Genomic DNA, 23,392 nt, shown 5'->3' with positions numbered 1-23,392 from the left:
AACCGCCACACCCCACTTGCCCTGCCGGCTCCGGACCCGGTGACGCAGGGTAAGGCGAGGTCCGGGAATCCGCACTCGCAACCGGCGTTTGCTCGCCCCCCTCCACCCCGTCCCCGGCTGCAGGCGGTTCTCCTGATCTGGAAAGACTGGGAAACGGCCCACGCCCTCCGGCGCCGCGGTTAACCCCGCGGCCGGCTCCCGGGGCGGGGCGGGGCCAGGTGCGCCCGGGGCGGCCTGCGGCGTAGTTCCGCCCCGGGGGCGGAGCCTCACCTGCGGCGGGCAGGTGGGCGGCTACCAGGTAACACGGGCCTGGCCCGGGAGGCTTGGGCGCGCGCAGCCGGCCGCGGTCACGCCAGGGACCCAGGGACGCGGGCAGGGGCGGCCGGCGGCGGCCGGGAGGCTGGGCGAGGGGCACCCCGCCTGTTCACCATGGTCGAGAGACGCTTCTCTCGGTTCCTGCAGAAGCTCGCCTTCCGGGGCGCGGGCCACCTGTACGAGCCGCTGGAGAGGAGCGAGTTGGAAATCTTGGTGAGTCTGGGCGACCCGGCGCGGGCCGTCCGCCCCGCCGCACCCCACCCTCCCCCGCGCCCCCGCCACTCGCCCTCCCCACCCCGGGCTCTAGAAACAAGCCGTCTTCAGAGCAACGCCAGGTCGCCAGGTCGCGTTGCTACCCCGAGCCGGGCACGCGCCATTTCACCCCCCTCCCCCGCAAAACAGCCCATTTTGTGGATTTGAAAGCGAGGCAGAGGGAGCTTCAGCGGGTCCCTTAAGAGGCACCCGGCCGGCAAACGACCTAGCTGGGCACTCCAGCTAGGTTTCTCCGACTGCAGAGATTTTAAATTCCTGGGTCTCTGCACACAGGCCGCTATATGGATTGATGGGTTGATTTTTAAGTTACTTGAATTGAAAACAAAAAAATCAAAGCGATGTAAAGAAAACAAAAACATTTGGCGAAAATGTTTTAGCAGTAAGAGTGATAATAATAATAATAATAATAATAATAATGGTGAAAATGCTTCCCGCCTCTCCAGCGCGCTTTTGAAATGTACTCAGATGTGTATGTTGACTTTGCAGCCTCTAGGGGACCCTCTAGGATAAATCTACAGGATTATCAGGCCGGGAGCATGGGTGGGGGGAGACTGGGGGGGGGGGGGGGCGGGTAAGGGAGGGGTTACTAGCAGCCGAAATGAAAAGTATCCAAAAAAGCCCGTGCACTTGGTGAAGCCAGCGTGGGTGGGTTGACCCAGGAACTTTCTCCGGAGCTTTGCAAGAGTGTAAGCTTTGCGTCCTGCATGATGGGAGAGCCGAGAGCGCTGGATTCTTGCAAAAACATCCTGGGGTCGTTGCACTTTGTTTGTTTGTTTCTTCCTTTCCAGCATAATCAGTCATTTAAGAATAAAATTCCTGAAACAGTGCCCTGGGCGAGCTCAGGAGAATACAACATTGCAGTGGCCTTCTGACTGGGGAAGGGGAGCCTCACAGTTAAATTCACTTCTTCATGGAAGAGATCGGATAAAAAAGCTGGACTGAAGCTAGTGGTTTTTCCTCCCAAAGAATGACAGACCACAACTCCAAACGCTTTGCTTGTATGTTGCTTAAACGTTTGCGCATTTACAAAGTAGCGCGTTCTAAAGGAACCTCCGCGAGCGTTCTGGCACCAGCGTGGGAGACGCAGAGCCGGGTAACTAGCAGTCCTCACATAATCTCTGTCTTTCTGAAGCGACGTGTGGCTTCAGCGTGGGTTGGATGGATGTAGGGTTCGGTTATTTTGCTGAGGTCCGTTTCTCTACCCACGTGCCACGCAGTGAGTCCTGTGAAAGGAGTTGGAGGTGGGTTTGCCGACGCTGTGATTCCTTTTTTTATTTTTTCTTTCTTTCCATGCTTTGGTTTTTTGCATCAAGCTGGGTGTTTTGCAAACACTCCTGATGTGTAGTTGGTTGTGATTAGGTTTTATAGGCTGTCCAGGTGTGGCTGGTGGCCACGTGGCCAGGTGTGAGGATGATGTAACAAACAGGTGCTGGGGGGAACTTGATCTCTGCATCAAAGCGGACTTCCTTCTTCCAGATCTTTTCCGAAGGCGCCCCCCCTCCAAGGGCGCAACAGGTCTTTAACCTGCCTGTAGGTATGTTGGGGGGCTCAACCACCTGGTTGTGGACCGGGATGTTCTCAGCAGGACCCTGAATGGCGTGTGATGGGTGACCTGGAGGTGGGGAGTGGTGGGGAGGCTGGCGACCCAGGCAGCCGGCGGCAAAGGCTGGCTGAGAAACGGAGGGTCCGGTCTCTCAAGGCGCCCTGTGCAAACCCAGATTACACTAAATGTAAATGGGGGTGTGATGAGAGTGGAGGCTGGCAGGCGAGGCGGCCTGTTGACTGCCAGCTCGGCTCAGAGTCTGAAACCTTCTTTGCTCTCACACTTACCCCACCCCCCGATTTTGAACCCTTTTTTTTTTTTTTTTTTTGGCCAAGAAAAATTGAAAAAGAAGCAGAGTGTGCTCACAGCGACCATTTCCACGCGATTGTAACTGTCTTTTATGAGCACTTGTAGGCAGCGTTCTGGACGGCCGCCGAGCCTCCCAGCCACTTTGCCCAGTCACCTCATCTATGATACTAATTATCACTGAGCACTTGCTGTGCCTTCTTTCGGGTCTCTCTGCACTGAGGTCAGCTTTATTACTATAATCATAAGACAGATGATCGGTTAAGTGTCTGACTGTCGGTTTCGGCTCAGGTCATGATCTCACGGTTTTGTGGGTTCAAGCCCTGCATCGGGCTCTGTGCTGGCAGTGTGGAGCCTGCTTGGAATTCTCTCTCTCCCTCTGCCCCTCTTGCACTCTCTCGTTCTCTCTGAAAATAAATAAACTTAAAAAAAAAATGAGATAGATGAGGACATCGAAACTCACAGGGGGGGCCAGGTGCTAAGGGTTAGGGGTGGAGGAGAAGACGCACACACTCCCAGCTCCCCTGGCGCCCCCTCCTGGTGGGCAGAGATGGGTACCCGGCTGCTTAACGGCGGGTAGGTAACACCCGGGAGGGAGAGGGATGCTTACTTTCCTACGAGTGGCCAAGATCAGAGCGGTGTGCCGGGAGAGGGACAGAGCTCACAGGGGCTCTGGGCAGAGGGGGGCGAGGTACAGGGGTTGGTGTGAGAATGGTGAGGTCGCAGAGGTGAACCACGAAGAGGCTCGGGGCCCTCGTGAAGAATTTGGGCTGTATGGCTAGACAGGGAACCATTGAAGGGTTTTAAGTCAGGGCATGACGGTCGTTCATTCATTCACAGATGAGCCAAATATTAGGAGCGCAGCAGAGAAAACACGCGGTCAGGCTCGCGTTGTGACGATGTCACCCTTGGGTTGCGGGAAGACAGTGCGCAGGAGGGAGTTCTGAGGCACGCGCGCACCCACACGGGTACACTTTAGTGTTTCCCAAAATAGAACGAGAGGACTTGTTGAAGAAATGTCTTACAGCCCTCCGGTGCTCCTGACTCTGGTCTCTCGTGAGATTGCTGTGCAGTTGTTGGCTGGGGATGTGGTCTCTTCTGAAGGCTCATGTTGTGGCAGGGGAAGGATTCCCTTCCAAACTCATTCTTGAGGCTGTTTATAGGCCTTGGACTTTTACTCTATGGGCCTGTCCACTGAGCTGCCTCATGGCTCAGCAGGTAGCTTGCCCACGAGTGAATGATCCAAGAGAGATTGAAAAAGCAGCCACGAAAGCCTGGAAGCCACAGGCTTTTTATAACCCAACCTTGGAAGTGACATCTTTTTTTTTACATTTTTTTTTTAACGTTTATTTATTTTTGAGAGAGAAAGAGACAGAGCATGAGCAGGGGTAGGGGCAGAGGGAGACACAGCATCTGAAGCAGGCTCCAGGCTCTGAGCTGTCAGCACAGAGCCCGACGCGGGGCTTGAACTCATGATCCGTGAGATCATGACCTGAGCTGAAGTCAGATGCTTAAACGACTGAGCCACCTAGGCACCCCAGAAGTGACATCTTATCACTTCTGCCGTGTTCTGTTCGTTAGAAGTGAGTCTGGGGGCCCCTGGCTGGCTCCGTCAGTAGAATATATGATTCTTGGGGTTGTGAGTTCGAGCCCCACATTGGTAGAGATTACTTAAATAAGTAAAATTAAAAATATATAAAGAATGAGTCTAGGTGTAGCCCATGCTTGAGGTGGGACAGGAGGAGGGGGTTGGATTCCATAAGGGTGTGAATCTCAAGAGGCAGGGGGTAGAGGCTGTCTACCACAACGGTGGAAAGGAGTAGCTTCTTACACGAGATCAGTCACATAAAAACCAGAGCCACGCCTGGGACGTAGTCTGCTCAATAGTTCTCTCTTTTTCTTACTGTTTTCATTAGTCTTGAATTCTAGTCTTGATTTAGGCCCCTTTTCAATTTTGGTTTTGATAATGCCCAGGCTGAGAATGTCCGATTACACGTATGTGTGCAAAATGGCATTTAAATCTGTCGAGAGTCTCTTTGCTAGTTTGGGATAGCGAGCCTCTTCCTTAAGCACAAGGGACAGCAAGCAGCCTATGAATGTCTGTTTTCAAGGCTGTCCCGTGGTAACTGTAGAATTGGCCCATGCACTTGAAGGTGAGGTGAGTCTCGGCCAGTGGGGGGCAAGAATATCCATCGCTCTGTGTTGGCTATCCTACTTGGTGCTTCTCAACCCTGGCAGGTAGCTATGCCCCCCAGACTGGATTCAGGTCAGGCTCTGCTTACAATGTGGTGACACCACTCCGTGGTTCGGTACTTCTGAGTTGACTTGTCGATACCGTCTGCTGGGTCACGATTCTGTTCTCTTGCCAGTTTTCCTCTCTGAGCCACTGAGAAACTTTCATCCCTGCGGGGTGTCATGTGACTCTTGTCACCGATGCACACGTGGGCCCTAGTGTGGCATAACAGTGCTTTGTCATCGATTGGCCCCCAATGGTCTCTTTTAAGCAGGGCGATCATTGGAACACATCGTCAAAGTTCGAAAGTTCTTAGAAAACCGTGGGCTCTTGGGAATATGTCTGCAGATCCCATCCTAGAAACTCTGCCCAAACCCCAATGTCATGAGACTTGTTATTAGGGGTGGCAGACCCCAAGTCTCCAGAGCTCCTCAGGGGAAGGGACTAGAAGGCTCGTCGGTGGCTGTCTTCTCTCTGGGTGTATCGGTCCAAATGTCCTCTTCTTGGTAGGATACCAGTCATATTGGATGAAGTCCCATCCGAACGATTTCACTTTAATTTAATCATTTCTTTGAAGGGCCTCCCTCCAAATACAGTCGCCTTCTGAGGTACTGGGGGCTAGAACGCCAACATATGAATTTTGGAGGGACACAGTTCAGCTCATGACACTATGTTCCTTGTAGACTCTTGAAGGGTATTGGTGGGGAGGGGCTGTGGGCCACAGTGGGAAAATATGTAATCTTCTGTTGAGGTTATAGACACTCTTGAAGTTGTACTATTAACCTCACCCACCTGCCCTACGTCACCGGGTGGAAAATGGGTGGACTGGGTTCTTCCAGCTCCGCCATTTTCCCCTTGACCTTCCATTGGTAGGGAGGGAAAAGAGCCCACCTAAGCACTTGTTTGGCCCGCCTTGAAACTCAAGTGCTTGATGGGAAAGATGGGCTCAGGATAGACTTGAAGCATCTGGAACAAAGGCAGATGCTCCACAGAATCATTCTTTATCTTTCAAACCCTTAAAACCAAACCACCGTGTTAATTCGATCTGGTCATTTCACCCCCTGGCCCCAGGATCCTCCTGTCTGTCTCTCCGTCAGGACTGAGCTTGGGGGTCCTTGTGGGCAGGGGGAAAGAATATTGACCCAGGAGACCACTCTCCACCAGGAGATCTTGGTTAGGGCTTGAACTGGGACCAGAAGCCCAGAGTTCCCGCCCGGGGTCCGTTACTTACGGCAACATGAGTTTAAGCATATTTACTTCATCTCTCCACTTTCAAATGTCCTTGCCTGAAAGTGGGGACATTTGTTGTAAGAATCGGTAAAAGTGTGGAATTCCCTTTCTGCCTTCAGGGTTCCTCGTCAGTGCGTTTCACTGGCTTTCTGTGAAGAAGATGAGATTAGGGAATGTATGCAAATACTCAGCACACTTCTTTGCTCACGAGTATGCCCGCCTTCAGGGAATGTAGTCCTTAAAAAAGGATCAGAAAATAAACGAGAAGGTTTACAACTCTTTGTACATGCCTGGTCCAAAAAGCGATCATTTTTATTAAAACCCTTTGTACAATGCTCAGTTCAAAAGGTGACAGTAATTTTGGGGGCGCCTGGGTGGCTCGGTTGGTTGAGCATCCAACTCTGGATTTTGGCTCAGGTCATGATCTTGCAGTTCATGAGTTCAAGCCCCTTGTCCAGCTCCTCACTGACAGTGCAGAGCCTGCCTGGGAGTCTCTCTCTCTCTCTCTCTCTCACTCTCTCTCTGCCCCTCCCTGCTCACACTGTCTCTTTGTCTCTCAAAATAAATAAATAGACTTTAAAAATTTACAAAAGTGATAGTAATTTTTTAAAAATATTTATTTTTGAGGGAGAGACAGAGCGTGAGGAGGGGAGGGGCAGAGAGAGAGAGGGAGACACGGAATCCGGACTGACTGAGCCACCCAGGTGCCCCAAAGCGATAGTTCTTTTTCTGAAGAGTCTCTCACTGTCTTGCAGTCTGACTTGGGTCAAGTGCACAGCCCTGCACCCAGAGAAGTGTTCCGTGGTAGGGGCAGGAAGGACCGGGTACACAGTGCGCGGGGCCCAGCACAAAAGGACAATGTGGGGGAAACGACCAAGAATTTCAAGATGACGACAGCACGACCAAGAATTTCAAGATGACGACAGCAGGGCATTGCCTGAAACACACGCCCTCCTGGGCGCACCCGTGGGGCTGGCCCCGGTGGGGGTCATTGGCATGAAGTCATGAGTGGGACGTGCTAGCAAGTTCTTGCTGTTTGGTGTCCCTCTCTTCAGCCTCCGCATAGACCATCCTTCTGGCTGTCCCCGCTTTAGTCGATTCTTCCTGTAGGGCAGCTGCTGTCCAGATGCTGTCTGGTCCCAGCGGTCTGAGTCTTTACAAGCCCGTGCGTGGTTCCGATGCTCACTTGAGCTCCTTGGACAGCTGTCCTCCTGTTTAAAAAGACTGACCCTACCGAGTGGAGTTCATGGTCTGGTGGGGTTGACAGAGAGCTATGAAATACTTCTAGTAGTGAGTATATAATTACAAATTAAGAAAAGCCCCATGAAGGAAAGCACATGTAAGGCAGGAGCGGGACACAGCCTGTGGGCGGGGGGGGGGGGGGGGGGGCGAGTGGTAGGGACTACTGCAACCTGGCTGCAACCCTAGAGACTTCCCGGAGGAGGTGGCAGCCCTTTGGTGAGCTGAGACTTGCACCCAAGCTACTACGGATTGCCCCAAGCCCAGCTGGCCTCCCTCCTCTGGTCTGGGAGGTTCCTGTTGCCCAGGTGGATTCTGCAGTTAGTTTCATTCTCCAGGGTCAGGAGTCCTCTCACTGTCCCCCTCTGTCCTTCTCTCTGCCCCTCCCTCCTCCAAACTCCAGCACCGAAATGCGAGCACGAGGAAATGCCTTCCTGGACCGTTGAATTAGGGTAATATTTGTTACTGTTTTTCACTTAGCTTTTGTGAACCAAGAGCCTTACACATTTTTCTTTCCTCCCCCTTTCTCCTTTCTAAAGGATTTCTTTCCCCCCATAAACCACAATAAAAAGGTGCACATTATGAACTTCCTCCTTCTCTGGGCGCTTTTTCGCGCCTCCTCAGCGGGGGTGGGGGGGTGGGGGGGTGGGGGGGTGGGGTGGAGGGAGGTACTGTTTGAATCTAATCAGCTGGCAGCAGTCAGAGGCGTGGCCCCTTGCTGTGCAGTCCTGAGAGGCGCTGAAGCCCGCAGCCCAGCCCCCACCCCCCGGGGGGCCACAATGACCCGGAGCCAACTCAGTGTTCTGTACAACGGGGTCTTGTGACGGGGTGAAGGCAATGATTCAGTATGTATAAAGCATTTAGGGCAGCCCCTGATCTCAGTAATTATTATTTATATGCCACTACACAAGTGTCTCTTTAAAAACACAGACATAAAATCACACTGTGCACGCCGTCTGCAACAACCACACCCCCCCCTCCCCCCAGCCTCTCCATGCCCCTGCAGTAGATACAGATCAAGAACGTTCTTCTTCAATGGCTGCATAGACATTTCTATTTCACCCGCCTCCGACTGATGGGCATTTGGGTGGTTCCCCCCCGCCTTTTAATTTTTAGAAGAATGTCCCAGTGAACATCTACGGGTGCACCGTGCTGTGTTGAATCCTTACAAAAATCCCTGCAGAAATCTGAGGTTTAGGAAGCGAGGCACCTTCCCCGGGGTCACGCGGCCGTCCCAGGAATTCGGACCCGCGTCAGGGGTAGGGGATGCTTGAGTTCTCCTGACCTCCTCCAGCCCACGTTTCTCTTCCATAAAGTTACTGCTGTCCTCGCCGTGATTAGTAAGTGTTTCATGGAGGGTCGTGTCGAGGTTGTTTCTCATACCTTTCCACTTTGGTGTTAGCATCTGTGGGGGGTCCCTGCCCAGATCGATGACGCCTCCAAGAGGAGCTGATCTGCTAGTTCTGTCCCTCGCTCGTTGATCCCTTGGTGTTCAGGCCAGAGGGAGCGCTGCCCCCCTCGGCGTGCCCATTCATTCATTCATTCATTCACTCATATTATCATGAATTCCTATTTGATAAGGGGCGCCAACATTTGTTACCATCGTTTGTAGTTTGATGTGTCGGTCTGGCCAGTAGGAGCATCTGCAGGGTGACTGCCGTGTCCTCTGGATGTTTTTTCCATCGCTCTTGGAGCCCATCCTCGTTTTCTGGCGTCACAAGAAATTCCAGGCTCATTGGGCACTTTCCCAGCCCCAGCCCTGGAAGCAGCCATTTCTCCACTCTTTTTAGTGGAAGAATGGGATTTAGAAATCAGGATCTGAGGGCAGGTGGCTCATGCCACTGGGGTGTTATGGCTGCTGAGCCCTCTCGGAGGGGTGTGTGTGTGTGTGTGTGTGTGTGTGTGTGTGTATGTACACTGAGAGATCAACACTTACTTGTATAGCTCTGTCTGTGTGTACTATATATATATACAGAGAAAGAGAGAGAGAGAGAGAGAGATGTAGATATATTCCTATATACCCTAACCACGTGGATATATATATCTCTGTACCCTACCCTTATATATATATATCCCTATATACCCTAATCTCTCTCTATATATCCCTGTATACCCTGACCACATATATATATATATATCTGCATACACTAACCCCAATCCCTATATACCCTAACCCTTTATACCCAAACCCTATATATATATCCCTATATACCCTAATCTCTCTCTCTCTATCCCTCTATACCCTGACCATAAACAAATAAGTAAATAAGTCCATAGATCCCATCCAATCCCGTGAATACCCCGGGGTTGGTGCCCCTCCATGTTCCTAACTCCTGACACCAGTGAGAGTGGTCGTGTCGACTCACTGCGCAATCGCCCTGCCTGCACCCAGTCTCCTCACCTTCCCGCCGCCCCCGCCTCCCGCCCCGGTTGTGTCGGCCACTGCCCGGCTTGGGGTCTCCTCATTTGGTCCCTGACTGCACTGGCCATCCTCGCCAAAGCGGCATCTCATATTGTCCCGTCGGTCGTGCTTTGTTGTCTGGGGTGACACCAGCGTCTCACACGCACCGCAAGCCCTGCCTAGGTGTGCTTCCAGGGCCTGGAACACACATCTGAAACCCATGGCGACCTAAGGCTGAAACTGGAGAAGCCCCACGTCAGCAGTCCCATCCAGTGCGTGGGGATCATTCCCGTCTCACAGAGGAGACGAGCTCAGAGGAGTCAAGGGCCTGGCTGAGGGTTGCACAGCAGCATGCGGGGGAAGTGGGGCCCCCCCGATCAGTGAATCTCGGTGAGTCAAGTCGGGGGCCAGGCAGCGGTCCCTCTGCCCAGTTGGCTGATTTAGGGTTGTTTCCCCCTAACATCCAGGAGTACTGGGCAGGCCCCGTGGGGTTACCAGCCTCCCTTTGCTCTGTGCATCCCAGGGGGTTGCCCTCCCCACCCTCCAGCGCGTCTGCTAGGTCTTGGGTTCCCCAGGTTCCTTTCCTTTCGCTAGGAAGCCCCCTTCCCTCCTGCACGGGCTCTGCCCCTCTCAGGCTTGGTCTGCAGGCGTTTCCCCCTTTGAATCAGCAACCTATGCAGGTGACTCATGATTCAGGAGGCGACAAAAGGGAGGCTCTCTGGGAGGCCCTTGCTGCTTCCGACCTCCAGCCGCCCCACCCCAAAGACAACCAGCCTGTTTCTATTCCCTTCCTGTCCTACCCAGGCTAGCTGCTTACTCCCAGTCTCGTGCACCTTTTTGCCTTCTCTTGTTAGTGGCACCACCCCTTGGGCAAACCGCCTGGCAGGGGCCCCTATAACTCAAGGCAGGTATACCTGTGAGCCCGCATTTCCCTTCTGGGTGTGTTCCCTGGAGAGACGAGGGCTCACACCCGCTCAAAGACCTACACACGATAGCATGGCTCGCGGAAGGCGGTGTGTGTGAAGGCCAGACCAGACGCACCCGACATGCCCAGCCACGTGCAAATGGTTAAGTGAATTGCAGCCCGTCTGGGCCACGGAATACTTGAAATAGGACCGGCCATCTAAAGACAGCGAGTGACAGTTTTGTTTTTGATTTTAATCCACGTCGTACGTGCGGGGAGAAACACGGGAGAGTCTCACCGCAGTAACATTGGGTGAGAGGGGCCAGACACAGGAGGACAGCTGTATGGTTTGTGTTCATTTACGTGGGGCTCCAAAATACAACAAATCCACGCTGGGGGAGATCGAAACGTTGCTCATCTTTTGAGGAGCTATGAACCGAGAGCGGGCACGGGGCAGCCTTCTGGCTGCTAAAGAGATTCTCCGCGGCGTCGGCACGGGGTCCCCGGGGGAACCTGTCTGCGAGAATGCATTCAGGTGCACACTCCCTAACTGTGCACCCGACTGCGTACAGGACATACTTCAATATATGTTTAATGTTGTCCATACAGGGAAATAAAAAGCTTTCACAATCTGATTTTTTAAAAAATATTTTAAATGTTTTTATTTATTTTTGAGAGAGAGAGAGAGAGAGAGAGAGAGACAAAGCGTGAGCGGGGGAGGGGCAGAGAGAGAGGGAGACACAGAATCCGAAGCGGGCTCTGGGCTCCGAGCTGTCAGCACAGAGCCCGACGCGGGGCTCGAACCCACAGACCGCGAGATCATGACCTGAGGCTGAAGTTAGACGCTCAGCCAACTGAGCCGTGCAGCCTCCCCTTGACCGGTCCTTTGTTAATGGACATGGGGGTTGTTTCCAATAGTTCGCTTTTGTAAACACTAGTGCAGTGGGTGACTTGGAAGAGATACTATCCTGCAGTAAATAGGTCTGCAAAAGAAAGTGCTAGAATTGGTCAGCCTTAGGCTTGATGTTGCCACTTGGCCTTCCGAGAGGGCTTGCCTGCCTTCCCAAGGATGAAAACTCGCTCCCCCGGCCCCGCAGGCCGCAAACTTCTTGAACCTGACCTCGCAGACAGGCTGTGGCCGTTTTCAAACGCGCTCTGGTTTTCAGTGAGTTTGATTATCCTTTTACATGTCAGTTACTTAGCGATCGCCTTCGTTCCACGAACTCTTAGTGTCTCTCTTCCGTCCATTTTTGAAAACCATGGGCCGATGGTCTCTTTCCTTGTTCGTGAGTACGCGCTGCTCGTTTGCTCGGGGGGCCATTCACCGTCAGTGTCACGAGCTGCAGGTGTCTCCCCGGTGCGGTGCTGGTCTTTAGACTTCGCGTGCGGCGCTTTCTGCAAAAGACAACCCCGTTGTTACGCGGTGAGTTTATCAAGCTTTTTTGTTCGTGGCATCTGGCTTTGTCTTGTGCTCAGAAAGTCCTTTTCCCGCTGAGATTAAAAAAGAACAAATGTAGGCCGTGATTTCTTCGGGTACTTTCGCAGTTTCTCTTTGTCCTAATTGTCCTCCTTGTTCTTTTAAAACAAAGCGGCTGGTGTCATTCGTCAGTGGAGGGCGAGGACTGTGTCTGCTTTCCCGGGGTACCAGGCCTGGTTTCCTGCACAGCGCGAGAAGTTGGGGACTGGATGAGGGACCGACAAGGGCTCGTTTGATGAGCGGAGACAGCACGGGACCCAGGCCGGCCGCACTGGCCGTGGCACAGGGCATTTGCTCTGCCATCACCAAGGGGAAGCCTGCAGCACAGACAATGTATTTTTACAGGACCCCGGTGTTTCTCCAACTGTGGAGTGCCTCACTGTCCCCTCGAGGGACTACTAACCCATGGATTGCAGGGTTCCTGCCCAGGGCTTCTGATCCGTGGGATGTGGGATGGGCCCTGAGAACCTGCCTTTCTAGTGCGTCCCAGGTGACGCTGGGCTGAGGACCCCTCGGGGAGAACCACCAGGCTGAGGCATAACCAGATAGTTCACAGATGCCTTAGGAGAGACTGTCGCGGAAGTCTTGGAAAGAAGGAAGCTTTTGCATTGAGTTGGGGTCCTTTGCCCTTCATCTCCAGTGTCCCCTCCGTAATGGCCCTGCCCGATCATTCTTGGGTTACCGTGACCCTTACGTTGTTCCTCTCCAAGTGCCTTGATCCCAATAAGGCATCCACCCACACTATGAGACTCATTTTTCTCTTTTTTAATTTATTTAGAGAGAGACAGACAGCATGGGTGGGGGAAGGGCACAGAGAGAATCCCAAGCAGCCTCCACACTGTCAGTGCAGAGCCCGGTGTGAGGCTCGAACCCGTGAACAGTGAGATCACGCCCGGAGCCGAAATCGAGTCGGACGCTTGACCGACTGAGCCCCCCGGGCGCCCCTACAATGAGAGTCTAGAGGAGTCAGGGCTGTGTGGTTCACTGGGCCCCTGACTTCCTCTGCGGCCCCGGCCCTCCTTCTGGAACCCTTCCGAGTCACGCTCTGTCCCTTCGAGTTCCCCAAACGCACCATGTGCTCTGCTGGGCACCTTGCCAACTGTCCTTCTTGAGCCCAGCTGGTCCCTCTCCGCTCCCTGGGAACTCGCTCCTGCCCCTGCTTTGAGGATGCTTTTACTCACGACTCCCGAGCCCCACCCCTCCTCAGAATCGCACCCCTGCCCGTCTCCTCTCTAGAGTGAGGTGTCCCCATCATGGCCCTGCCACCTGGGCCACGGGTGTCTCTCGGCCTGTTCCTTCCCGCTGTTCCCAGATTTGCAGACACCACGTTGCATTCACATTGCAGATAGAGAGTAATTTTTTCGCGGGCGCGTGTCTCATGCAGCAGTCGGCGAGCTCCCGATGTATATGTTCCCTTCTGCTTTCTGGGTCCCAGGCACTGCCTTTGGGGCCCCGTGTCTGGTTTCCTGTTACCACACTCCCCCCCCCCCCTCCGGGGAAACTTACAAGCCTCTGCTCTTAGAACCCTCACTTTCCAGAGGGGGAAACCAAGGCATGGGGGAGGTTTTGCACCAACATGTTGAAGAAATAAAGGTCTAAGGAATGTTTAAAGAAACAGGGAAGCAATCACTCGGGTCTAACTCCCTGAGGGTTTGCGACAAACCGAGTCCCCCGGGCTGGACGGGAAGGCAGAGAAAGCCTGGCTTCTGGCTCAGGGAGGCTGGCCCGCCCTCCAGGTGCCACGCATACACTTGCTCCGCAGTGAGCTCACGTTGTCAGCCGACTCAGCTGTCAGCGAGTGTCCTATTTGCCCCTGGTGGCTGCTTTGGAAGCCACCGGTAGGTTAAATATCCGCTCCGAGCCGTCTCTGCTTAGTGAAAACACTCAAAGTCCGAACGTTCCAGACCCTTTCCTTAGGGGTTTGGGAGGCCCCATGCCTGGCAGGCGGCTCTGTGTACTGTGGGCAAACAATACTTTGGAGGTCACCTATTGCATGATCCTGTTTATGTGAAATATGTACAACAGGTAAATCCGTAGAGACAGAGAGCAGAGTGGTGGCAGCCGGGGGAGTGGAGGGGACTCACTGACAGTGGCCACAGGTCTCGGGGGAATGAAAAGGTCTTGGAGCTAGAAGGAGCTGGTGGCCGCATAACACGGGAGATGCACTAAATGCCACAGAATTGTTAGAGGGTTAGTTTTAGGGGCACCTGGGGGGCTCCGTCGGTTAAGCGTCCGACTTCAGCTCAGGTCACGATCTCGCGGTTTGTGAGTTCGAACCCCGTGTCGGGCTCTGGTGCTGACAGCTCGGAGCCTGGAGCCTGCTTCGGATCCTGTGCCTCCCTCTCTCTGACCCTCCCCTGCTCCCTCTCTCTCCCCCCGCCTCAAAATTAAATAAACATGAAAAAAAAATAGTTTATGTAATGTGAGTTTCGTCTTAATTTTAAAAAGAGAATAAAGGAGAAGGGAGAGGTGGCCCCCCCACATCAGGCTTGACAGGAAGCGGGGACCAGGGGTGCCCCAGAGGGCACCTGACCTCCATCAGGATGTGCCACTCTCGAGACGAGGGGCACACGCTGGGATCCTCACCCGATGGATGTGTGCGAGCGTGTGTTCCGGAGGAAGCGGGCGGGCCACATGTGAGCGTCCCCGGGCAGAAGCCACCCACACGCGAGTAGGGCATGGGGCCCACAGGCTCAGCCCCCGGATCCAAGGGCTCCGCTTTCTGAAACGGACAACCTTGCAGTGAGACAGGCTGAGCCCTCGCAGGTGGTGTTTCGGGTCCCTCGGGACATGGGAGGGGCTTGGGAAGGGGGGCGGAAGTGGGTTGAGAGTGGGAGGTGAGAAGGTGGGGGCGGTGAGTGTTAACCACCCTTCCTAAGCTTGACCGTGGCGGATGAGAGAAGAGAGTGCGGGCGTCTCCGATGGGGAGCCCGGGAAGGAGGCGGGTCTGGGCTGTACTGAGCCCTTGACACACCGCCCCTTGCCCAACTCGACGAAAGCCCCGCGACGCCTGTAACATCCCCCCATTTTGCAGACGCGGACGTTGTGATCAGGGAAGCGGCCACTTGCCTGCGGCGACACGCCGGCAGGCGGGCCCGGGCCGTGTCCTGGGCGACACCGTGATGAGGGCAAACGGAGGCTTGTGGCCGAGAGCAGGCGTCCAGTCGTCCGTCCGGTGGCGTCGAGGGCACGTGCGTCTCGATTGGTGTCCTCATCTGGTCTGGGGGGACGTCAGGACAGAGTGATGCTTCTGTGTCTCACGCAGGGGTCACTCCCTCTGTGCTGCTGAGGTTTTGTGCCCCATCACTCCTTGCATGTCCTGTGTGTGTGGGACCCCACCCAGCCGGTGCCATCGCTCCCCTGTCCCCCCAGTGATGACAACCAAACACGTCTCCAGGCATTGCAGAGCTGCCCCTGGGTGACAACGCCTGCATTAAAATACATCATGGTGGGGGGCTCAGTCGGTTGAGCGTCCAAGTTCGCTCACGTCATGATCTCGAGGTCTGTGAGTTCGAGCCCCGCGTTGGGCTCCGTGCTGACGGCTCGGAGCCTGCAACCTGCTTCAGATTCTGGGTCTCCCCCTCTCTCTGCTCCTCTCCTCGCGCTCTGTCTCTCTCTCAAAAAGAAATAAACATTAACAATTTTTTTTTAATAAAAAAAGTACAGTGTGGTGTTTTATCCCGAGAGCCACTGGAATCCGATGTTTCAAGCCTGGTGCGTGCGTGCAGGGGGGGTCTCCGGAAAGCTCCCGACAAGCAGGGGCACCCGTGGAATGTGATCACTGCTGTGCTTTTTGGTCACGGCACAAGTGAGAGCAATCCCCAGAAGTGGACGTGGTTGGCAGAGCGTTTCTTTCTTTCTTTCTTTTTAAAAATGTTTATTTATTTTGGCGGGGGGTGGGGGGGGCAGAGAAAGAGGGAGACACAGACCCCGAAGCGGGCTCCGGGCTCTGAGCCATCAGCACAGAGCCCGACGCGGGGCTCGAACCCATGAACCGTGAGATCATGTCCTGAGCCGAAGTCAGATGCTTCACCGACTGAGCCCCCCGGGTGCCCCTTGGCAGAACATTTCTTTTTTTTTTTTTTTCAATATATGAAATTTATTGTCAAATTGGTTTCCATACAACACCCAGTGCTCATCCTAAAAGGTGCCCTCCTCAATACCCATCACCCACCCTCCCCTCCCTCCCACCCCCCATCAACCCTCAGTTTGTTCTCAGTTTTTAACAGTCTCTTATGCTTCGGCTCTCTCCCACTCTAACCTCTTTTTTTTTTTTTCCTTCCCCTCCCCCATGGGTTTCTGTTAAGTTTCTCAGGATCCACATAAGAGTGAAAACATATGGTATCTGTCTTTCTCTGTATGGCTTATTTCACTTAGCATCACACTCTCCAGTTCCATCCACGTTGCTACAAAGGGCCATATTTCGTTCTTTCTCATTGCCACGTAGTACTCCATTGTGTATATAAACCACAATTTCTTTATCCATTCATCAGTTGATGGACATTTAGGCTCTTTCCATAATTTGGCTATGTTGAGAGTGCTGCCAAAAACATTGGGGTCCAAGTGCCCCTATGCATCAGCACTCCTGTATCCCTTGGGTAAATTCCTAGCAGTGCTACTGCTGGGTCATAGGGTAGGTCTATTTTTAATTTTCTGAGGAACCTCCACACTGTTTTCCAGAGCGGCTGCACCAATTTCCATTCCCACCAACAGTGCAAGAGGCTTCTCGTTTCTCCACATCCTCTTCAGCATCTATAGTCTCCTGATTTGTTCATTTTGGCCACTCTGACTGGCGTGAGGTGATACCTGAGTGTGGTTTTGATTTGTATTTCCCTGATGAGGAGTGACGTTGAGCATCTTTTCATGTGCCTGTTGGCCATCCGGATGTCTTCGTTGGCCATCCGGATGTCTTCTTTAGAGAAGTGTCTATTCATGTTTTCTGCCCATTTCTTCACTGGGTTATTTGTCTTTCGGGTGTGGAGTTTGGTGAGCTCTTCATAGATTTTGGATACTAGCCCTTTGTCCGATATGTCATTTGCAAATATCTTTTCCCATTCCGTTGGTTGCCTTTTAGTTTTGTTGGTGTTTCCTTTGCTGTGCAGAAGCTTTTTATCTTCATAAGGTCCCAGTAATTCACTTTTGCTTTTAATTCCCTTGCCTTTGGGGATGTGTCGAGTAAGAGATTGCTACGGCTGAGGTCAGAGAGGTCTTTTCCTGCTTTCTCCTCTAAGGTTTTGATGGTTTCCTGTCTCACATTCAGGTCCTTTATCCATTTTGAGTTTATTTTTGTGAATGGTGTGAGGAAGTGGTCTAGTTTCAACCTTCTGCATGTTGCTGTCCAGTTCTCAGCACCATTTGTTAAAGAGACTGTCTTTTTTCCATTGGATGTTCTTTCCTGCGTTGTCAAAGATGAGTTGGCCATACGTTTGTGGGTCTAGTTCTGGGTTTCTATTCTATTCCATTGGTCTATGTGTCTGTTTTTGTGCCAATATCATGCTGTCTTGATGGTTACAGCTTTGTAGCTGAGGCTAAAGTCTGGGATTGTGATGCCTCCCGCTTTGGTCTTCTTCTTCAAAATTACTTTGGCTATTCGGGGCCTTTTGTGGTTCCATATGAATTTTAGGATTGCTTGTTCTAGTTTCGAGAAGAATGCGCGTGCAATTTTGATTGGGATTGCATTGAATGTGTAGATAGCTTTGGGTAGTATTGACATTTTGACAGTATTTATTCTTCCAATCCGTGAGCAGGGAATGTCTTTCCATTTCTTTATATCTTCTTCAATTACCTTCATAAGTTTTCTATAGTTTTCAGCATACAGATCTTTTACATCTTTGGTTAGATTTATTCCTAGGTATTTTATGCTTCTTGGTGCAATTGTGAATGGGATCAGTTTCTTTATTTGTCTTTCTTTGGCTTCATTGTTAGTGTATAAGAATGCAACTGATTTCTGTACATTGATTTTGTATGCTGCAACTTTGCTGAATTCATGTATCTGTTCTAGCAGATTTTGGTGGAGTCTATCAGGTTTTCCATGTATAATATCATGTCATCTGCAAAAAGCGAAAGCTTGACTTCATCTTTGCCAATTTTGATGCCTTTGATTTCCTTTTGTTGTCTGATTGCTGATGCTAGCACTTCCAGCACTATGTTAAACAACAGCGGTGAGAGTGGACATCCCTGTCGTGTTCCTGATCTCAGGGAAAAAGCTCCCAGTTTTTCCCCATTGAGGATGATGTTAGCTGTGGGCTTTTCATAAATGGCTTTTATGATCTTTAAGCATGTTCCTTCTATCCCGACTTTCTCAAGGGTTTTTATTAAGAAAGGGTGCTGAATTTTGTCAAAGGCCTTTTCTGCATGATTGACAGGATCATATGGTTCTTATCTTTTCTTTTATTAATGTGATGTATCACGTTGATTGATTTGCGAATGTTGAACCAGCCCTGCATCCCAGGAATGAATCCCACTTGATCATGGTGAATAATTCTTTTTATATGCCGTTGAATTCGATTTGCTAGTATCTTATTGAGAATTTTTGCATCCATATTCATCAGGGATATTGGCCTGTAGTTCTCTTTTTTTACTGGGTCTCTGTCTGGTTTAGGAATCAAATAATACTGGCTTCATAGAATGAGTCTGGAAGTTTTCCTTCCCTTTCTATTTCTTGGAATAGCTTGAGAAGGATAGGTATTATCTCTGCTTTGAACGTCTGGTAGAACTCCCCTGGGAAGCCATCTGGTCCTGGACTCTTATTTGTTGGGAGATTTTTGATAACCGATTCAACTTCTTCGCTGGTTATGGGTCTGTTCATGCTTTCTATTTCCTCCTGATTGAGTTTTGGAAGCGTGTGGGTGTTTAGGAATTTGTCCATTTCTCCCAGGTTGTCCGATTTGTTGGCATATAATTTTTCATAGTATTCCCTGATAATTGTTTGTGTCTCTGAGGGATTGGTTGTAATCATTCCGTTTTCATTCATGATTTTATCTATTTGGGTCCTCTCCCTTTTCTTTTTGAGAAGCCTGGCTAGAGGTTTGTCAATTTTGTTTATTTTTTCAAGAAACCAACTCTTGGTTTCGTTGATCTGCTCTACCGTTTTTTTTAGATTCCATATTGTTTATTTCTGCTCTGATCTTTATTATTTCTCTTCTTCTGCGGGGTTTAGGCTTGGCAGAACGTTTCTAGGCAGCGAGGCACTTGGGGGGCCACGTCGGGGATGGGGGCTGGCAAGAGGGAAAAGCAGAATCCGCTCTGTCTCTTTCAGCTGAAGTAAGAGGTTGGCTGATGCCTCCTTCCTCCTTCCCGGCACCCAACAACCTGCTTCCTGGAAAAGAAAAAGATGATTATCATGTCCCGGGGGACAGCATACTGGGAATCGCTTTGCAGAAATACCTAGCATTTTCCTGATTGAGCTCTTCTGTGCTGTCTTCCCGTGCCCTCCAGATACTTCCTCTGACTTCTATCCAGGCCTGCCTGATACCCAGAGCTCGGCTGGGCCCCCCGCTTTGCTTGGGTCATTGCAAACGACACGCAGGAACAGGCCGTGATATCACCTCTCAGCATCAGGGGCTTTCGCTACAACGTAGCACATACGTGACCGCGAATCCCAGAAGTTCAAGCTTCGGGATTCCGAACGTGTACGTTGTCACCCTTCTCTCTCCGCTTTGCGAGTTCCAATTCCGTAAAATAAGTTTGCTTAAAAACAGATGCATCAGTAACAACCGACTGCTGGAAACAACCCAAAGGTCCGTCAAGGGTAGAACAGGTAGGGGCGCCCGGGGGGCTCAGTCGGTTGAGCGTCTGACTTCGGCTCAGGTCATGGTCTCGCAGTTTGTGAGTTCGAGCCCCGCGTTGGGCTCTGTGCTGACCGCTCGGAGCCTGGATCCTCCTTCAGATTCTGTGTCTCCCTCTCTCTCTGCCCCTCCCCCACTCACACTGTGTGTCTCAAAAATGAATACACATTAAAAAATTTTTTTCTTTGAACTGCAAAAACAAAAGATAATGCGCACTTTCTCCGTGTATGTTATGCTTCGAAAATAACGCGTCAGTACAAAATTGCCGCTTGCTTAACAGCAATCCTGCTTTTTTTCGCAGATTGGTGGACAATGTGAGCTGAAGGCCATCGAGAAAGAGAAAACAGTGGTGGCTCTGTCACCCAAGGAGGCGAGCAAATGCCACAGAGAGGACTTGGCCAGAGCGTTTCATGTAAGAATTGAATTTGCGTTTGATACTGGGATGGGGAGGCTCTCAGCTTCAGAAGAAAGCCCCCCAACAGCCCTGATTTAGAATTCTGTGTTGTTATGCGTTTTTCTCACCACTGCTAGAAAACGCGACTCCTGTTGAGCCGTTCTGACATCCCTCGGGGACCATTGTCATCGTCAGTCGTCTCGTCATTGCTGTCGGTGGAGCTGGCCCTCGTGGGGCCCTTACCCGAGGGCAGGCGTCCCCCCCAGACCTCTCTGTACTTCTCTTACTCGGAGACCCAGAGAACGCGGTCACCCGCGCGGTCCCGGAGGAGCAGGGCAGGACTTGAATCCGGGCGGTCTGACAGAGCTCAACCCTGTAACCCCCGCCTGTCCACACACATTCTCTTTTATACACTGGGGTGACGTACCTTTGGGGAACGACCACGTTCCCTCACATAATTATTGCTCTAATGCTGTGCAAAGAGCTTGGAGTTGTATCTGGCACAATGCCAGGTCATAATTATTACAGATAATAGTAATTTGAGCCCTTGTTTCTAAGGACGGGCCTTTTCTCCGTTTTTTTCTTTTTAATTCTTAATTACGGTAACACGCTCAACGTAAAACGTGCCATCGTTGAGTGTACCGTTTGGGACCGTTGAGCGCATTCACGCTGGGGTGCAACCAGCCTCCAGAACTTTCCGTCTTGCAAAACCGAGGCCCCGTCCCCGCGAAACATTCGCTCCACGCTCCCCGCCACCCGTCCCCTGGCACCCGCCTCCTCCTTTGCACCTCTGGGAGTCTGACCCCTCTAGATGCCTCACGTAGGGATGTGGGCCACAGCAAGTGGGGATCCCATTTTTAACTGGGGGGGGGGTGACCCTCCGTACCGCTCTCCACGGCAGGTGCAGTGTTTGACGTTTCCAAGGCGAATTTTTTTTTTTTTTAAAGAAGAAAACAGAAGCGTTTCTATGTTTCTGGAATTCCTGGCTCCAGTTCCCTTCATTGAAATTGTGGCCCGAAGTTGTCTTTTCTGCTGTAATTACAGGGCAGGAGGGCGGTCCGATTGAGACAGAACTGGACTGTGGGCTTTCCCCTTCTCTCTCTCTGTCCCTGTTTGCTCAGGGCCTTTCAACAAGTTCCTTCTCCTCTGTGGACAGCCCGGTTTCCTTGTCCACGGTGGCAGTGGCCAGCTTCCGGAGTGGAAGCTCTGCGGGGTGGGTTCCCCGGTCCTTCCTGGCCCTTTGGTGAGCCGGTGCTTCACCGTGTCCTTCCAGGTGGACTTACAGAACGGGCTGTCCGAGTTCTCGGTGTCGCAACGCAGGCTGGTCCATGGCTGGAATGAGTTTGTCGCCGATAACACCGAGCCCGTGTGGAGGAAATACCTCGATCAGGTAGGGGTCTTTCCTTGCGTTAGCTAGTGTCGGCCCGAGCGTGTGGAATAGCCGTTCGGTGTTGAGATACTGGTTGGAGGTGTCCTTGGACCATTCTGGGCTGCAGGGCGGCCGTGCTATAGAGAAGGCTCCCTGCTCGTTCGGGCTGCTTTTAGCCTGATGGCCACGAGCCGCTCACCAACTCCCCAGGCAGCCATGACCGTGAACGATACCTGCCCTTCGCCTCTGCCCTCGGTGCTGGCCCAAAGCCAAGTGGAAGGCACACGAGCCAGATGCCTGGAAGCCACAGGGAAGAGGAAAGAAAGCTTTGAAATACACGTGGCTGCAAGTTCTGATCTGGAAGTCAACGAACGCCCTTACCGCCTACCCAGTGCCAGTTCAGAACCCCCCGGTTAACAGGCTGACTACCCCAGACACCTGCAGACATTCAGACTGCCTCGGTTTCCCCTCCTGAACCTGAGACTTCTCCCTCCATTCTGTGGTACCCCGGCTGCCCCAGGCTTCAGCGGCCTTCCTATTGGCTCAGCACTTAAAGCTTCGTGATCGGCCCGTTGACGGACCAATCACAGCCCTCTGTGCGGCATCTTCTGTCTGTACTCACCTCCAATCCCCCCCCCCCGCCCACCGCCGCTCACTGGTCAGGTCTCAGCACACTGGGGATATCTTTCAAGGACGCGTTTGGCACCCAAGTCAGCTTCTGGGTGTCTAGGTGGCTCTAGCCAGCCCAGAAGCTTCCGGGAATCCCAGGGTGGGAAGGCACCAGCGGAGGCTCCTGGAAGTTAGAGTTCAGGGAAGCAGGTGGACACAGGCGGGGGGGACTGATGGTCTCCCCTCTGCAGCTGGGCCTTGGTCTGTCCAGCCCTGGCTGCCCCTTCCTGCCTCGGCTGTGTTAAAACTCCTACAGGGGCGCCTGGGTGGCTCGGTCGGTTAAGCGTCCGACTTCGGCTCAGGTCACGATCTCACGGTCCGTGAGTTCGAGCCCCGCGTCGGGCTCTGTGCTGACCGCTCAGAGCCTGGAGCCCGTTTCGGATTCTGTGTCTCCCTCTCTCTCTGCCCCTCCCCTGTTCATGCTCTGTCTCTCTCTGTCTCAAAAATAAATAAACGTTAAAAAATTAAAAAAAAAAAAACAAAACTCCTACAGATGCCAGCCAAGGCCTTTCCAGAAATGAGACCTCTTACGTTTCTAAGAGCAGGGAGCCTGCTTATTCAGCGTAACCTTGTCCGTTCAGGGATCCATCTGTGGGCATCTCTGCAGCTCTAGAAGGCAACTCCCCATGGCTGTGTTTGCCCATCCTTGACGGGGACAGAAAAGCATCCGCACTCACTTACACGTGCGTGGAGAGCACTCGCTCTGTTCCAGGTGTTGACCACCCTGCTTGCCTCCGGCGACAGGGAGCTCTCCACCTTGAGAGACAGCCCTGCTTCTCTGTCTCCAGCGAATCGCCGTTAGGAATCCCGCCTCAGCATTACCCGAGACGCGTGGCCCCAGGATCGCAAGGCCAAGGTAGATTAGAGTCAGGCCAGCAGGGTTCCAGCCCCAGTTTCCAGCCTTGCGACACTTCGGGCTGGGCCTTGAGCCTCCTTGAGCCCGGTTGCGCTGTCTGGCGATTGGAACTAGTACGTCCCTGCTGTTCTGGGTTTTACACGAGAAGAGGGCGGCTTAGCGCACTTAAGGACTTTCTGTCGTGGGCCCCCACCCCCATGCCTACCGGTTGGCCCTGGTTGAAGCTGGCAGTTAAGAGTCGGGCTGGCCGACGTGAATCCTGGGACAGTTCAGTTTCTCTCAGAGCCTCCGGCTGCTCATTGGTCAAGCAGGGACATTTGACGATACTGTGTCCTCAGGTTGGGGGAAGGCTAGGCGTGTGCCCGGAGCGTGGCACAGACGAGGCGCTCGGTAAGA

The 23,392-nt window shown here is 52.5% G+C and overlaps 1 protein-coding gene across 2 annotated transcripts in view; it reads left to right on the top strand.

Moving 5' to 3' along the window:
* The first annotated feature begins 274 nt into the window (after positions 1 to 274).
* ATP2C2 (ATPase secretory pathway Ca2+ transporting 2) overlaps positions 275 to 23,392 on the top strand; it is a 60,430-nt gene continuing 37,312 nt past the window's right edge. For both annotated transcript variants that reach the window (XM_053209964.1, XM_027076315.2), the window contains exons 1-3: positions 275 to 528; positions 20,010 to 20,120; positions 21,376 to 21,492. In XM_053209964.1, coding sequence (XP_053065939.1) covers positions 430 to 528; positions 20,010 to 20,120; positions 21,376 to 21,492 — 327 coding nt within the window. In that variant the 5' untranslated portion in view covers positions 275 to 429. The remainder of the gene's footprint in view (positions 529 to 20,009; positions 20,121 to 21,375; positions 21,493 to 23,392) is intronic.

This window comes from Acinonyx jubatus, chromosome E2 (assembly GCF_027475565.1).
Source record: "Acinonyx jubatus isolate Ajub_Pintada_27869175 chromosome E2, VMU_Ajub_asm_v1.0, whole genome shotgun sequence".
NCBI lineage: Eukaryota > Metazoa > Chordata > Mammalia > Carnivora > Felidae > Acinonyx > Acinonyx jubatus.
The sequence above is the reverse complement of the archived record's forward strand: the minus strand, read 5'-3'. Positions and strand labels throughout refer to the sequence as shown.